The sequence below is a fragment of the Uloborus diversus genome, chromosome 1 (assembly GCF_026930045.1).
Source record: "Uloborus diversus isolate 005 chromosome 1, Udiv.v.3.1, whole genome shotgun sequence".
Classification (NCBI taxonomy): Eukaryota; Metazoa; Arthropoda; class Arachnida; order Araneae; family Uloboridae; genus Uloborus; species Uloborus diversus.
Window position 1 is genome coordinate 77174462 of NC_072731.1, and position 18414 is coordinate 77192875.

Below are 18414 nucleotides of genomic sequence, written 5' to 3' on the forward strand. Positions count from 1 at the left end.
GCTGGGATTTCGCTAGATGTCTGAAATTGGGGCTCGAATCTCACCACCTGCACTACCTAAATTATTAAAAAAACAGAAGACAAAATTTTTCGCAGTCAAGTTTTTTTTTTTTTGTCAGAAATGTCGTTGTTTTAACCTTTTAAATAAGCGTTACTACACCCCCCGCCCCATCCAAAGCTTGTTGATTCAAAAAGATATAAAAAAAAAAGTTTCGATTTTCTGCATTGTAAATATAGGAAACTATATCATTTTCGTTGTGTCAACTAGAGGGCCTCCGGATCAGGTTGCGCCTGGGGCCTCAAAATTGCATGATCCGCCACTGCTCGAGTGCTCGATTCCAAAGATCTCGAGAAGTCAATCGCTCGAGTACTCGATTCGGAAGATCTCGAGAAGTCAATCGCTCGAGTTCTCGATTTCAAGAGATCTCGATTATCAATCGCTCGAGTTCTCGAACTAAAAAGATCTCGATTATCAGAAGTACTCGATTCCCGAGATCTCGATTATGCCCATCACTACTGCAGACATGTTTTGGCGTTACAAGGAATTCTTTTTTCAATGCACAAAATGGGAGCTCGTGGATTTAAAGACAACAATCGGATTTTTTTGTCGAATGTCTTTTCATTCTTTAGCTCACATGTTATACACTGAAAAAGACGTTCCTTGTAATGGGGGGGGGGGGGGGGGGGCAGAAACACGTGTCTGCATTGTTCCTGCACATTTGTTTTATCTGCTTTTTAAAATTATTTATATTTGGCAGACTAGAACTATAATTGATTGGTATACAGCATACCTGCCAACCTCCAAGAAAAAAAATCCGGAAGATTTTTTTATTTTTATCCACAAAATTTTAACGCAAAATAAAATCAAACAGGACACCTACCCTCTTTACATTTAACAATATATTAGTTATGAATTTCATATCAATTGAAATTACTTTCGTTTAGTAAATATTACTTTTATTGCTTTCTTTAAAAGTTTGGAAATAACATTTGTTACTCATCTTAAAAAAAGAACGAAGCAAAAATTTTGATTGGATCCCGATGAAGTCATGCGCTGTATCACTCAGTGACGTCATAATCTTGCCTCGCTTCTTCTCGTGCCATTCTCTTACGGCAACCTTTCCTTGGCTACTTGGCCTAAAACGCGGAGCCGCGTTCCACAAAAGTATCGTTAGCGCCAAAAGTGGCGAGATAATTATTTTTCCTACAAAACGTGAAAAATCCAGAAGATTTTGCTCATAACCGGAAAAGGACATAAAAATCCGTAAAACTTCCGGGAAATTCGGAAGGGTTGGCAGGTATGGTATACAGTGAAAACCCTCCTAAGGTACACCCCTCAAAGGCAGACACTCCTCTTATGCAGACAATTTTTAATTCCCCAGTTCCAATGCAAATAACATTCTTAAACCCCTGTCCTACGGACACCTCTCTATTGCGGACAAAAAAAATTGTCCTGTTAGTGTCCGCATTAGAGGGATTTTACTGTAATTTGTTTTAATTAAAACTTGATTAATCATACCTTTTATTTATTTTTAATTTTAAAAATAATTTTTTTGTTAAATTTTAGACACAATCAAAATTGTTTATATAATGCGTGATTAAATTTCAGCAGGAATTTAGTTTTAAAAACCATTATATGGACAAGGAGGACTATACTACTATTCCAATAAGTTCAAAATTCATCACATGTGTGTCGATGGTTCTTCTTAAAACATAATTGGTACTTGGTAACTCGGCCGAGTAGTGAAAGGCCGCGTACTCGGTACTCGGCCGAGTACTCGGCACGTCTCTAGCAAATTATTACACTACTCTACTAAAATTGACTTTTTTTTTGGAATGAGTGAAGGTCTACAATACTTCCATCAACATTTGCTAAAAAAAGTTTCCTATAATTAATTGATCACACCATCGTTGCTAAGCCGGATTGGCTTGTTACACTACTAATTCAACATTGGTATGAAAAAACTAAAGATTGAAAAGGGCAACAACCATAGACTGCTGTATGTATGTTAGTGTTTGTTTTTTTTTTGTACTTAGTGCAGTGTGGATGCATCGGTTTAGAGAAAAATTCTGAACCAGTTAATTGATGTGGGTTGTTCCCCGTTTTTTTGCGATACATCGCTTAGCCCCACATTTAAGTTGATCTCAAAACTTTGGTGCATTCAAATCTTGGATTTTTCTTTCATTTAATATTCCCAACAATTGTGAGATGGTTTCTACTATATACATAGGATTATAGGCATTTTTTTAAAACTCACACCACTGCACCGTGGTACTTTCAGTGTGAGGAAATTTGCTGTGTATTTCTATCTCATTGTATTTGTAATCATGATGCATGAATTCAGAACTGTTAACTACAGTTCTCAAAATAACTGGAATATTCATTTATCTTTAAGCTTCCATTCAGTCCCAAATTTTTGAGAAGACTCTGGGAATTTGCATACATCATAGGTTTTAGCCAGTCCCTTGGGACTTAGTGTTTGAGCTATTGAAAGTTGATTCTCCTTGGCAATGCAAAGCGTATAAAAAATTCAACACAAAAGACTTAATAATGGAATGAATTTTATTTTACATAAATGAACTACACATGATGCATCAAATTAAAAAAAAAAAAAAACATGGAAGAATATATAGGCAAGGAATTTGAAATTTAATTCACATCATCATTGATTCACTAATTGCAATTTTAATAAATGAAAAAATAAAATCTAAATTATTATACCGGTGATTGAACTTGGAAAGCTTCCATTAAGAGCTTGAAACCTGTTAGATAGTAATCAAAAATTAAAACAAAGAAAATGATAAGCAGGAGGATGTTTTGGTGGAGATGTCTTTTTTCTGAACTAGATAGGAGAGAGAGCATAAATTTTGATAAAATTACAGACATAAAATTTTAATACTACAGTCAGGTAAGTAACACATTATATTCCAGTTTATTTTCCAAAAGCATAATCACTGAGAGCACATGACATATGGATAAAACTTCCGTTTCATAGGACAGCACCAGAAGACAAATAACTTAACCAGCAACACTCTGCAAAAGAACATAACAAAAATTGCATATTTCATACATAAGTTATGACAAGATGGACCTGGAAAAAAAGAATTATGGTTACCATTTCATAAATCCACTTTGTAACTGCTAGCCTACTTACCACGGCTTACCTTACGGATTTTAGAACATTGGCTCCCAGAACTTTCTGGAACGCCAAGCAAAACGGCTAGCGTGAAGGAGCTTTAATTTTGAGTTGCTTATGCATTGCCACCAATTATGAGGTTATAGAGATCATCTGTAGTATAATATAATGCAAATCAGAACCACAAAACAATTACTACCACATATTCATGTAACTCAAAAAGGAAGCAAAAGACGAGAAAAAAACCACAGTCAAATCATCACAAAATCTAGTATTAATATTGAATTTTTTCAAAAGAGAAGTAGAAAACTAATTGCATCATAATATCCAATTCATATCAACCTTATAATAACTACAACAGTATATGAAGCTAAAAACATAAAATGTTAAGCATAAATACTGTGAGCAACATTTCAAAAAATTCAATCCGAAAAATCACAAACACAAGAAATTCCTCAACACATACTTGAAATCCAACAACTAATACAACATGAATCATGATTCAAAATACAAGTTGTATAAACAATTAAAAACAAATCTATACATAGACAAGCAGAAATACTTATGATGAAGACTAAAAAATTACCATAAAACATGTATAAAGACAAAGCAAAATAATTCAAACTGCAGAAGGAGAACAAATACAAGAAACTAGTACACTAAATGCAAGACACACCAGTTATGTTCAATGTCATGACAAATTACATTAATCCATAATAACTTCGAATGAATAGAAATGTAGCATCAATATAGAACCACTTAATACCAGAATGAAAATATATAAATGCTGAAGAAATTGCACCTTAAAAATCTTCTATACCAAAAGAAAGTTATGAGGAATATTTTGCTAAACTTCACGAAGAATATAATTTGCTGTTCCAAAATTTATTAAATCACATTTTCAGAACTTCTTATTTATCATGACAACTTATTTAATGCAGGAAATCGATTGTGTTGCTTTTGCAGGAAATTTATTAAAATTCAGACAGAATTAAAAAAGAAAAGGTGAACTTTATCATGAATACAAAAAAAAAAAAAAAAGTCTGGGAATGAGCAGATTGACATTTTATGAAGTTATTGGCAAGATTTCATCAGTTTTGTTTTCTCTTCATAATCAAAGTGTATAATTCTAAATTATTCAATCATATTTTGCTATGTTCTTAATTCTTAAAAAAAAAAGAAACAGACTCAAATATTTTTAGGGCACTTAGGTTTTACAAAATGGGAAATAATGTATTTTTAATAATTAAGTAATTTACATGCATTTGATACTTAAAATATGCTTCATGGAAAACATACTAACAAAGGCGTTTTGTCACAGAAAACTAAATGATTCTGCTACAAGACATTTTTGAAGACAAACTATTGTGTCATTTAAATAGCAATTTACTTCGGTGATTTGAAACAAGCTGATATGTGCATCACATGACTTCCTTTTACTCCAATTTAATGTCATTTCCCCATTATTGGCAGTTTTAATGTGATTCAATAGTTTACTCTCTAAATATCACCAACAGTGGCCTAATTGAAACCAGATTTTAAGAAAATAATAATAACAAATAAATTATTATAAAAAAAAAAATCGCTAAATTTTTCGCCAAGTTGGCAACCAAAAGATTGGCGATATATCGTCTAGTGTCCACCAAATTATAACTCCACTTCAGTTTACATTGAAATTAACTGATTTCCTCCCAAATAAAGGGCAAAAGACCCCTTTAGAAACACCTGAATGAAACCAAAAGGGGAGGTGCACAACTAGACTCCACTAGGAATCTACTTACCAAATTTAAACTTTCTAAGACTTACTGTTCTTGAGTTATGCACATACATCCGCACATACATACGTACGTACGTACATACATACATATATGACGAGAAAATTCATTGTAATTAACTCGGGAATAATCATTATGGATATTTCGTGTGTCTATATGTTCTTAGGCACTTATCCACGTGTGATTGAGTCGAAAAAAAACTCAATATTCATTCGGGGGTGAGTAAAATGAATATTAAGGTCGATTTTTGAGTGAAAATTTTTTCGCGAATACAATACTTCCTTTTTTGTAAAAGGAAGTAAAAATAAGTAGCACACAATAGAAAAATACTGAATAGCGTGTTTACAAAAGAATTTTGTTTCTCTCATTTCCCTGCTACAACTCCGGGAAAAAAACCGGTTGAAAAATCAGATATATGACTCAAACAGCTGAAAAATACTGAAATAGCATGGCTGTATGAACTAACACAACACTATTAAAGTATTTTAATACAGCTGAAAGTTCTCCCATATATTTTTGCATCTATATAAGATTATTTTAATTGGATGCATGAAATTAACTGGATCATGTTGAATTTAACTTCTAATACCCCTTCTTTTTTTCTGCATACAGTATTTTGCTCTATCAAAAAGCACTTAATTCAGTAAAAATACTGGAAAATTATGTCTGGAAAATACACCGTTCACATTCAAAGAGAGCTTGTGGACCCTGCATCCCAGAGAGTGGTTTTGCTCAGCTAGTAAACAAAACTCTTTATACGTAAAGTACATTCTGGGTAAAAAACCTGCTTTCAGTCCAGTTGATAGCAGGAGCAAGAAATATCCACATTAACCCGGGTATTAACCGGAATTTCTGGGGTTGAAAGGGTCCATATAAATGTGGCAAATGTTCTTAAGTTAACTACCTAAATGGAAAAAAATATTTCCGCTATGTCAAACAAAGAACACACATGAATGACTAGACTAACTATTAGTCAGTAAAATTGTAATAAGGAAATAAGGAAAGCAAGAAAAGCTTGGTGGTAGCTAAGAATGCCAGTCAATAAGATTTTCTAATTATAACTACTACTTTTCATCTAGGTGACTCATGCTCGATTCTTAATGTAGGAAGTTTGTCACAGTTTTACCTGTGTTATGCATTGTTGCATAGCAATTCTAACACTTCATACAAAAAGGTAGCGAGTTGTGGTGAAGAGTAATCAGAGGAGAAATGGAAGTTTTATGAAGGAAAACAGTTGGAAGGGTAGTGGAATTTATAAATCTGCCTACAACAGCCTATTATGCCTCACAATACAAATAAAGTACTAAATCTGTGATCTTCTGGCAAATTAATTACCTTATTGATATTAAAAGTAGTAACATTAAATAAAAAAAAAGTAGTTGAAAGGAAGCATAATATCTCAAAGCACATAGTATGGTTTATTTTGATAACAGATGTGGGAAAAAAAGATGCACAAAAACATTTTTTGCTTTTTATTTGTAGATATTATTTTTATTATATTTTATTTATTTATTTATTTATTTATTTTGATTTACTAAAGGGGGAAAAAAGTTTGCAAGACTGAACAGACTCCATCACTTTTGTGTTTCATTAAAAAGAAAAAAACCATTGTTTATGATTTGGCTCTTTTTCAAGACATCAAACTTTGTGTTTCACGATGAAACTCTAACATAACTTCAATCTTCATACAATCGATATATATTATTACTTAATTTTTTTTTTCTTTATTTTTTGCAGGAATGCCATTACTTCCATAACATCAAAATTCATAAGTAAGGTATGATTTAAAAAAATTTCTTCCCCTCCCTTTCCGGCAAAAAAAAAATCAAACAGTTCACATTTTATTACTATAAAAAAAAAGACACGCAAACAAAAATTGTGTGAATTCATTCGGTTAAATTGCAAACTTCGTCTTGTATTGATAAAAAGGAGAGCTTCCAGATATCTGATCTCAGTATTAGAGTGGTCTGTAATTTAGCATTTTAAAAGGAATCATTTGAACATAATTTCTAAGTTAAGGCATTAAAATCAATGCACAGTAAATGCTCTTAGTTTTCTAACTTTTACATAGGTGTTTTTGAAGTAGGGGTATAAATTTCAAGCTTGAATGCTTCGCACGGGTCGGCTACATTTATTAAATTCACATATAGTAAATAAAGGGCTTAGGACATGCACAAACCTTGTTTTTAATAATTGAAGGACATAAAAATAGAAAAAGAATCATTAAATAAATGTTAAAAATGACTGGTTGTTACAAATAAGTTAGATAATTGAATTAAGAATATATGACATGAATTTTTTTTATACAATTCTCACATTTTAATAACTTAATAGAAAGAAAAAGGAGGGGAATGAATAAAGGAATTATGCACAGTCTAATAGCAAAAAAACAAGTAAACAATATTTCAAGAATCAAAACATATGAACAAATGTTTCAATTTCAAAAAGTAAATGAAAACAAAATGCTACTGAAAAGGTCATAAAATGGTTAATAAGTTTTTGTAATAGAAGCATGTCATCATAAATGAAAATCAAGAATTTCAAGTGAAAAATTCATAAATATATACAAAATTAAATTGATAAAACAAAGTTTGGTTATTGCAAAGAGAGGTTGTAGACAAGACTTTACAAGGATTTTTAATGCACGTCAAAAATCTTGCATTCATTACTATTTTTCAAAAGCAAAAAGGCAACACACAGAAATAAGAGCATTTGTTAACAAAGAAATGTTTTAACAGTTTAAAAGAAATGAGAAATTCTGAAAAGTGATAAAAACGTTGATAAAGTTATATTTTTATTTGCTTCTTTGATCATGAGAAAGCAAAGATAAATCATTGCCTAAGAATATATAATGATAAATATTCTTTAAATTACAACGGTTTAACAGTTAAAAGTTCTTATATATAAACCATAAGATTTGAGAACATTTCTGTAAAAAGAAATGAACGCATATTCATGGAGAGAAAAAGTATTAAAATCCACCAGAAAAGGCTATGCAATTTAACGAAAAAACACCCAAAGTCACGCAAAAGGTAACTCCAAGGTTTAAGGAATCATGTTGCATTTTTAGAATAACTCAAAAAACAAATTGAAAACTTAAAAGAGAAAAGTCTAATAAAAACCATGACACAAACAAAAAAAAATTTAAATCAAGTGTCTATAACATTTTTTTCTGACCAATTAATTTCTTTAATCCTTGCACTTCCAAAATTCAGTGTGCAGCAAATCTTATTTCTCACTTTAGCGTTAATTCAATAACAATTTTAAAAATTAGTCCTGAGAACCTGATAAGTAAACTTGATTCTGTGATCAAAAAATCCCAAGTCTGCTATATGTTTATGAAAAAAACTACCTTCAACTCTACTGTAGGTAAGTAAATTAGTGAAATATTTTATGAAAATAGTGAAAAGAAATCTAAAAGCTAATTAACGATACACCATAAAATTAAAATTGGAACCAATGTTTCTAACTTAAAACATTCAAAGTGATAACTCCCCCCCCCCCCACCTTCTGACCAATTTGCAGTATGCACTTAGCGGATTATGCAGGCACAAGGATATAGTTATTTTACATTCTGTATAACTTTGTTTCATTTAACTTAATCACACACATTTCTTACCGTGTAGGTAATTTTATTCTTTATGGATTGACTCGAGGACCCGACAGACGTTTTTCTGTTCTAACTTTGTAAATTGAAAAGTTAAAAAAAAAGTTTGAATAAACCATCAAATGTTTGAACTGGAAAAAAAGATTGAAAAGAAAATGTTTTAAGCTGCTTGGTGTCAGAATGATTATATTTATTACAATTTGATTTATCTAATGCCCACTGAGCAGTTATTTTATTAACTATTTTTTCTCCCGTACTTGATGGTTGTTCCTTCAGTCATACTCAAAGGATAAAAAGCGTCCTTAGATATATTAAGTGCAAAAAACTAACTACCCATCTAGAACGAACAGGAAATCCCGTTGCAACATCCTCCTTATGAAAAAGAATAAAACAATTGAAAGGATATTGTTTAGAAAAATGAAAAAGGTAAAAACAGTTCTCTGAATAAGCGAAAATCACTCATCCCCTACCCCCACTCCCGATGTAAAATAAACACATTCTTCAACTAAAATGACTAAACACTCTTTAAAAACGAAAATCAGTTCTTTGCAGTTTAAAAACTTTTGCCAAATAAACAAAAAATACAATTACATTAGCAGTAGCTTTAAAATGTAAACAAATGATCACGCAACTCTATTGTTTATAGCCAAAGTCGCCAAGCCACCACGTTACTGTAATCCAGCCGATCACTGAGCGAAGCCAACTCCGACCAATTAGCAGTCTGATCTTTCAAACAAAAACTTTTAAAACTTCATACATTGCCTAATTTGTTCTTTCCACCAAAGATAAAGATCTTCCACTGCACTGATCTTTTGTGTCCAGAACTACCCAGTTGTAATTTATCTGGACGAAAATGAAATTTGTTTCGTCTTTTAATTCTATCATCTTTTCCTTTAATAATGTACTGATTAGTTTGATAATTCTTAAAGTATTCTTGACATTGGTGCCAAAACTGAGATGGATTTGAGCCAAGAAACAAATGTAACTAGATACAGACTTTCTGATCATTTGGTTAGGAAAACCTAAAGCACCGATCGGGTCACATGGTTAACTTTGACGACAGAACACACGTTTTGCATGAACCTTCCAGTACTTTACTTTAAAATATATAACGGGACCTAAAATCGTTGTTTTCAAGAAATGAAGGCTTCATTCTCTCTCTCTCTATGTTTTATCTATTCTCAATTGACATATCACAGTAGGAAATTTCATTACAAAAAGCAGAGCTGGCTTTCTTATTGTCCTTTGGCAACGGGTTAAATATTTATTTCAGTTCTCACTCAACAATAGGCTAAAATCAATATTAATTATTTGGGAGTTCAATCAATGTTTAAATTAATCAATTAATTAACAAAAAGTTTCCCATTTGATCAATCCCACTTCAAAATCGTGCTTGCCACATCTTTGTGCTTGCCAGCAGCATGGAATAATCTCGAATAGAATCTAAGAACAAAAGCGTTAAAATAATGTTTCCAATAAAAAAAATAATGCTTCCTAATTACAATCCTTGATTTTAAAAAAATCAATTTATCTGAAACTTTTTTGTATTGAGAGAAGGGGAAACTAAAAATTGCATTGGATTTTAAGGGAAATCTGACTGCTCATCAGAACTTAAATTACAATTCTGTTACGCATTCTCTATTGCTACAATTTTAAAATGCTTTTAATGCTATAACTTTAATTATGCACCTGAACAAAACATACAAATCATATTACTTAACATGTCTTTGATGGTTTAAATTATTCAAGCAACATACTATTTAATATTCCTTACATAAAACCAAAATTTTCTACACAGCATTTTATACACATGATGAAAAATACTGCTTAAAAACATTTATTATATTGCTAATCTTTTACTTAATGAAATAAATCTTTAGTTGTGTTATTAGATTTTTAATTATATTTATAATTTTTTTTTAAAAGCAAACTAAAATTTTTTGTCATTTCTTTTAAGCTGAATATAAGATATCCATTAACTTACCAGATTTACTATCGCCAAAATTTTAGGATAGGCAACAAATATTGAAAAAAATTCCAGATTGAAAATTCCCCAATTTCTGTATTTTATCTATATCCTAAATCTCCTTAATTATTTCTTTTGACTAATTTTATTTTCAAAAATGTTCATTAACTTAAGACACTGCTGAAAATTAATGAAAAATTTTTATGAGTCTCGTCAATCAACTCGGATGCGAGTGATCTAAAATTTTTGAGTTGAATGAGAGCGGCAAAATTAGAAATATACAAGTCCCCAAATACAACTACACATATAAGGAGGTTAAAAATAATGCTGAATACAAAATTATAAACGTCAAAATGGAAGAATAACATTGTAAAGAACAACGAGCGATATTCATAGAAGCGGATGTAATCAGATTTCAAAATGTGTGAAAAATCGGGACTGAAGGGTAAAAACGTAAGAAACGGCTAAGATGCGTAAATCTTACACCTAATTTGTAGAATTCGATGAATATGCATATTCTAGAACCAAAAATCTATGACCAGATGTCAGTTATTTTCCATGAATTTTGAGCATTTTTTTTGCTGAAAATCATGACTTTCCATATGCACAGACACCCTGCATATTATCAACCCTAATACTACCAAACCTGACATGCATCACACAAATGCAATCATTAACTGAACATTGAAAAAGGTCAACTGCATACTTACGGTTATTGAGGACCACCAGCAGCAGCAAATGACTGTTGCCCATATCCAGGATAGTTGTATCCTACAAATGCATTGGGCTGCTGCTGTCCAAAAGGCTGTCCAAAGGGACCGGGTGCACCTGGCCATTGGCCTTGAGGGCCACCAGGGGGAAATGGTTGAGGATGTCCTGGCGCAGGAACACCAGTTGGTGCAGGTGGTGCTTGAGCACCGGCGGGAGGCTGTTGAACAGGTGGTGCCGCAGGAGGAACAGAGGCTGGAGGTGGCTGAACTGGTGGAGCAGCTGGCTGGGGAGCTGGCTGCGGTGCACTGACTGGAGGAGCACCAGCTTGTCCAGGTGCTGTTGTCGTTGGCTGGGCCTGAGAAAAGGTCTGTCCAGGTTGCTACAGTCAAGAAAAAATAAACTTTGTAATAGTTATATTTTAACATAAGAATGAACATGTATGCATCTTCAAGTTCACATGTTCTTGCAGTAAGAAACTCATTTCTTAACAGTTAGTTATGAGCAAGAATCAAAGCGACCAACGGACAAAATATAGGACCTTTTATGAAAAATATACATGACACATTTTGATAACTTTTAATAAAAGGTCACACGACTCTTTATGCAAAAGTGTAGAATTCCTCTCGGGTACCAAAAAAAATAGGATTTTGTTTGGAAATATAGGATTTATAGGAAATATAGATCCTATATTTCCTACTTTGATCCCTGCTATGAATAGATCATTTTTCAAAGGTATTATTATACATGGTTTAGGGAGAGTGATTCTCCCAACCTGGCTGCAATCGCCAGAGTCAGATAAAAATATAAAGTATCTGTGCACACAACTCAAAAGTATCTGCAAGCTAATAAATCTATCACGTAAAGGAAAAAAAACAGGACAGGGGGGGGGGGGGAGAGGGGATACGGATTTAAAAAAAAACTTTTTTTTAAAACCCGGAATATTTTTTTTCCTCCAGATAAGTAAGGAATAATTTCCTAAATGTTTGATTGGCTAAAACAATGTTATAAAGTACAAAATTGCAAATAATTGCAGGTAGTATATGCTTTGAGGTTACAAGGAACTAATTTTCATGCCAATTATGTGAGCCTATGGATGCAAATACCTAAGCTAAATTTCAAAATTTTAAAACTAAGCTTCTTTTAGCAGATATCTTTGCATTCGTAAGCTCACATGTTTTTGGGAATCATTTCTCCACTGCAGGTCATAGATTAGTGGGGACTTTATCTTGTTAAACTATCAAGTCCAGAAATTAATAGGATACCCACATTTCTGAGAATGAAGGAAAAAACTAGCAATTCACTGCTGCTTGGAAAAGCAGCCTCTGTTAAGGGAGGGGACAAAAACAAGTGCAATAAATCTAGTAGCAAAGGTGATATTTATGAAGATGAGAGGTGCCACAAGGAGCAAGTCCTCCATCTGCCTTTGGTCCCTTAAAAGCCCAATGCACACAATTAAGGATTCCAAAACCATACCGTATTTTCTCGAGCGTAGCTGCGGTGCTTACGAGAAAAACAAGTTTATAAAGTACTGATCCGATGCAGTGAATACTGCCAGAGCGGCACATACAATGTTTTTTTTTCTTCTTTTACAATTTACAACATTTTACAGAAAATAAGCTATTTTGAAAAGAAGCAAAATAAAATGTTTAGAACTTTCTTCGAAATGATCGGAAATGTGTTCAAAATGAGTTTTTAATAAAAAATAACAAAATTTTAATTTTGAATTTTTGGTAGCATTATTAAACATGCTTTTTTTTTAGATCCAAGCAATCAACTATGCAAAAAAATTGATGAATTCATAATCAGTGTGTCCCGCCTTTTTAGTACAGTTTAGGTTCTACTGTAATTTAAGTCTTTAATTAACAGGAAGATAACATAAAATAATTCCAGATTGTGTTTTATTTCTTTAGCTTTTAGTTAAAAGAATTGAGCCAAAATCGGAAAAATGTCTAAGTTTTCGAAAAGGTTCGAATCTCCTACTTTAAGCATCGCGTTTTTGGACTAAGGTGCTGAAATTTTATCCTGTAATTATTTCAAAGTAAGTTCATAACTTTTTTAAACACCCACAAAGGTGATCGTTCCAAGTTTTTTCATGCGCTATGTTAAAATTTTCGGCTGCGATCTGAAATTCAGCAAAGTCCGTGATTGTCGGATTTAGGATGATTAACTATCAGTAAGTAGTTAAGAAATTATTTTTTTGAAATATTTAATGTTTAAAAAGCGTTCCAGATATCTTCAAAAAAAAAAAAAAAAAAACCTAACAGAAACAACATTTCTTTCACATTGTTTGTTAAACTTAAAGCTCGGCGGTTGCGCTGGGTGAGGTACAAACTTCCAAAAATATGGCAAGTGCGAACTTGATGCCCCCATATGATAAGCTTTAAAGCCACAAGTGCTTTTGTCATTTGAGCTGAGCGCAAAAGAAAAAAAGAAATACAAAACCACATGAAAAGAATTGCTCAGTTATCACCACTTAATGAATAGGAGAAAAGAAAGGAGGATTAATATTTTGGTAATTTTTTAACAGAAGGAAAAATAGGACAGGTGGGAAACTAGAACATTATACTCGAGATTACAGCGAGATGCGCATTGTTAGCATACCATATGTTTTTCACAAAATGTATGCTAAATGAATACATGTAGACTGTTGAATACAACACATAAATCCTTCCCCTTTTTAAAATCAATAAACCATTTATTAAAGGTTAAAAACTGGTAACGAGTTAAAAACTGATTAAGAGTATGAAAAAAAAAAGACTGGGCCTTAGGGTAAACATTTTAAACTGTCATCTAACAGATAAGTAAGAATAACCGGAGGAATTTAAATTAATGAACCATATCACGTATACAACTCCATCACTTACGCCACAGCCGAACAGCAGCTAAAGACGAATATGCAACACTAATACTACATGACAAGAATCCTATAATATTACACACGACTGCTATTCAAGACAGCCATCCAAGAACACATTTCATCTACTAGCCCGTGATCTTATATACGAACTCAATAGCCCGAGTACGAACCTGATTGGCTATTAGTGGCTATCATTGTCATCACAGCCCCCGAACTCATCCAATGAGAAGGCAGGAGCAAAAACGCCACCAAGTGGCAACTGGGATAAGCTTGTACACTAAGTGTCCAAAAAAAAAGTCGCGGTCTAATTTTAAACGTTCCAATTTTCGAAGAAGGTGATTAGATGAGTATTACAGATATTTGCATAAATCTTTGCTTGATGCAAGCTTAAAATGCGGGCATTGCATTAGAAGACTGCTTAGTTTGAAATAAGCCTGGCTGGAATCTGTAGTTGTGTTTGAGGAAGTAATGTAATAGAGTTCAAAAAGGGGCAAATTGTTGGCCTGTACCAAAGTGGGACAAATGCAAAGACATAGTTGAAATTAGTGGTATAGGATTGTGAACTGTTCAACGCATTATTAAAAGGTGGAAAGATGGTGGAGAAGATACCTGTTTGCGACATCTTTGTAGTCGTAAATCCTTTCTGGACAAACGTGACCGGTGTTCTCTGAAGCAATTAATGAAGAAAAATCGCAAGAAATCGACCATTCAACTCACAGCACTCTTCCATGAGGGAAGTAAAACAATTTCCAAGAGCACAATGTGACGAGAACTTCAAAAATTGGGACTAAGAAGATATGTTGCCATAAGGAAACCACCTGTGAGAGTCATTAATCGAAGAAAGAGATTGCAATTTGCAAAAGATCATAAAAATTGGTCAGTGAATGATTGGTAAAGGTCATGTGGTTCGATAAGTCAAGATTTACACTCTTTCAAAATGACGGACGCATCAGGTTTCGAAGAGAGCCACACGAAACAATGTACTCTACATGTCTCGCTCCTACTGTGCACTCTTTCGGAGGCAGTGTAATGATCTGGGGTTGTTTCTGTTCATCTGGATTAGGCTTGGCTGCATTGTGCACCAACCAAATGAAGTCTGCACCGTACCTTAACATCTTGGATGATCATGTTGTGCCATCTGTGGACTTTTATTTTCCTGACGGTACTGGTGTATTCCAAGACGATAACGCCTGAGTACACCAGGCTAAAATTGTTAAATCTTGGTTCGATGAGCACGATGCATCATTTCAACACATGATTTGGACACCACAAAGTCCAGACCTCAATCCAATCGAGAATCTGTGGGACATATTCGAAAAGGATTTAAGATCACACACCACACTTCCTTCATCTATCGAATGTTTAGGAGACCTCTTGATAGAATTGTGGGCGAAAACAAAAACGGATACTCTACAAAAGCTCACTGAAGTAATGCCACGGCGTATGAAAGCTGTAATACACGCAAAAGGTGGTCCAACCATGGCATGCGACTTTTTTTTTTGGCCATTACACCCAGCCGACGTGCAAGAACGAATTTGCATGAGAATCGATAACTTTTTTTTCAATAGCCAACAGTATTTAGCACAGCAGCGAATGTATCCACCTTACGCAATTGCATATATATCAGCGCAATTGTGTATTTTTACACAATTGCGTACATATTTATAACTTTTACAAATTAGTTAAATAACATCTGTTTAAAACAAACTAGAAGTAAGCAGTAAGAATTTGAACGATTATTGCGAGATGCGCATGCCCGTGGCGAATGTATCTGCACAGCAGTGAATACACCCACCGAATGCACTGGTGTATATACTATCTTGTAATATTTTTTATAATCTGAATAAATAATATGAATATCAATTTAAAATGAATTAGAAGTAGAGTAAGAACTTTTACGATTATCGCACGAGGTGCAACTCCGTGGGGAATGTATCCGCACGTCAGTGGATGTATCCGCACAAGGCGTGCGTATGTGCATCTACATTATCTAGCTTTGGTGATCGCCCCCACAGGGGTGATTTGGTTCAGGGGGTGATAGCCATAAAATGTGAATTCAAGTATTATTCTCAACAATTGTTTTTAAAAGCTAAGTGTAAATGTATTAACTCACTTGTTTTTCTTCATTAATGAACAAGCAGTTATTTTTGTCCAATTTTAGGACGCCTGTTTCAAATCGCTGATCGGAAAAATAAAATGTAAACATCAGAAGGAAGGATTCGTAGGATGTGACTGTTGGCCCCCGGAAAAAGGACAACGGATGTGGAATGGTAAGTTCGGGAGAAATGAAGCAATGGAAACTGAATTTCAATTTAAATAACATTTTATTTAAAACATATGTATAAATATAAATAGGAAAAACAAATATTCAACATTTATAAAATCAAATACCCATTAACAAATTAAATATTTCCCCCCAACATACATCAACAAGAAATATCACATTAATCGTTTTCTCTAAATTTCAGTTCTAAAACGTCCTCAATAAACAACCCTAAACAGCATGCCACATTTCCAAGAAAAACTATTGGAAAAATTTCATACCCTTTTAAGTCCACTCACAAGCACTTGGCACACAAAACATGAAGGCCACATCCATCAAAAGGATGAACTTTTAAGTTGAAAAAACCACACGTCCACTCGTGGACGACAGACCATCCTCTGTCAATGGTCACTGCATTCCAGGCACACCCATACCACAATAGAGAGCTCCTCACCATATGCAGTACAGGAAATTATTTACCTGGTTTCTTTGCCAAACAGGAGAACATTCAGTAGTAGAGTCTATTAGAGGTCACCTCACCATTCAAAGAAATGCCTCTCCCTACACTGAACCCGTACGGTCCGACCAGCTCGGAACCTAGGATGAGCAGCTTCGGTCCTCCGGTCCTGCTAAGCCTTTTTCAATACATCAACTCTTTCTTTCTTTTAATTTTATTTTCACAAAACCGCCTTCCAAACATAGGGTACTGTTTCAGAACTTATCCTACACTTCAGGCAGGCAAAACGAACTTTAATTTTACATTTCTTTCATAAACTTCCACGTCCCCTGCGTGGACAAATCAGAGCTCACATGCTCATATCAAAACAAACCGTCTGCAGAACGGAAGCAAATCATAAGAGATCGATTGATTGATTGACTTTCTATTTAAACCATCAGTTACCCCGACGCAATGAGGTGACGTCATCAAAATTTACATCTGCTGCATCTCAAAGCAACTCAAAACACAGTTACTATTTTAACTGTTGCTATTTTAAATTATCTTCTTCACTGCTTTCAGCAGAAAGATCCTCAACTCTGAGTTCTGACATCACGTCCGCCGATGGGCGAAATACGTGATTGACTTGTTGGGTGTTTAGTCACTTGAGGATTTCATTCATACGCCCGCCGGATAAATTACATCTTTTAAAACCGGGAATCTTTTTCTTGGGTAGGTTTGAACTTACAGGTAAGTTTTAAACAATATAAACATACATTCAAGCTTTTTACGAATCTCTCCAAGAACCAAAATAATGGCTTTTGCCAACAGTGACGTCAGGGCATGAGCGGATGTATGACGTAATCTCCCGATGACTGGGAACTGATCATGGTTCTTACGTTCGCATTTCCGGTGTGACATATGGAGGCAAATATAAGCAGAAGCGATTGTTAAAATGAGCGTTAGGGACTTAATTTTTTGAAACATTTTTAGAATCTTAGTGTTAGGATATTAGATTTTTGGAAACATGTTTCTGAAACTTAAGGATTTATTTGAATGATGTTGAAATCTTTCATGATTTTTTTACTATTTACAGAAGATTGTATTATTTACAGTTGTTGATTGATAAATGAAAGGTAGTTAGTTTTCAATTTGTGTTCTGATATTTCACTCTCAAGATAGTGACACAGATGTGACATCGAAGGCAACTGCTAAACCTGAGGAGTTTACCTTTTTTTTAAGCTTACATGAGTTAGATTCGAATGTTAAGTCAACAGGGGTCGATAAATTCATGCAACAATAGGGTCGGTGAGAATTTAAAAGATTAAAAATAAAAAGCCAGCAACTAATCGCAATAGAAAACGCACATGAAATTCATTGTAAAGAGTTCAGACAAAATATCAGCACTTTAAAAAAAATAAATGAACAAATTAAAATTCAGGAGTTTCCTCCTCACACCCTGGTTGAACCTTAAGTATTTCACCAGTCACTGCCAAGTTTAGAATTTAAATTTTCATTATATATATATATTAATTTAAAGTTAGAGTGTTTTTTATTCCCCAGTTACAGTATTTTTCATTCTCTCTACCAGCATAAGCAATGCTAAAGTCAACACAACACACAGTGCAAAATATACGATGATGAATTGTCACTTTTGTGAGAC

General features: G+C 33.6%; 1 protein-coding gene across 4 annotated transcripts in view; it reads right to left on the bottom strand.

The window, feature by feature from the left end:
* Positions 1 to 2554: 2554 nt before the first annotated feature.
* LOC129230504 (far upstream element-binding protein 1-like) overlaps positions 2555 to 18414 on the bottom strand; it is a 159559-nt gene continuing 143699 nt past the window's right edge. For 3 of the 4 annotated variants that reach the window (XM_054864909.1, XM_054864930.1, XM_054864922.1), the window contains exons 18-19: positions 11195 to 11574; positions 2555 to 3289 (exon numbers count right to left, since the gene is read on the bottom strand). In XM_054864909.1, coding sequence (XP_054720884.1) covers positions 11197 to 11574 — 378 coding nt within the window. In that variant the 3' untranslated portion in view covers positions 2555 to 3289; positions 11195 to 11196. The remainder of the gene's footprint in view (positions 3290 to 11194; positions 11575 to 18414) is intronic. The other variant, XM_054864915.1, reaches the window with a different exon arrangement.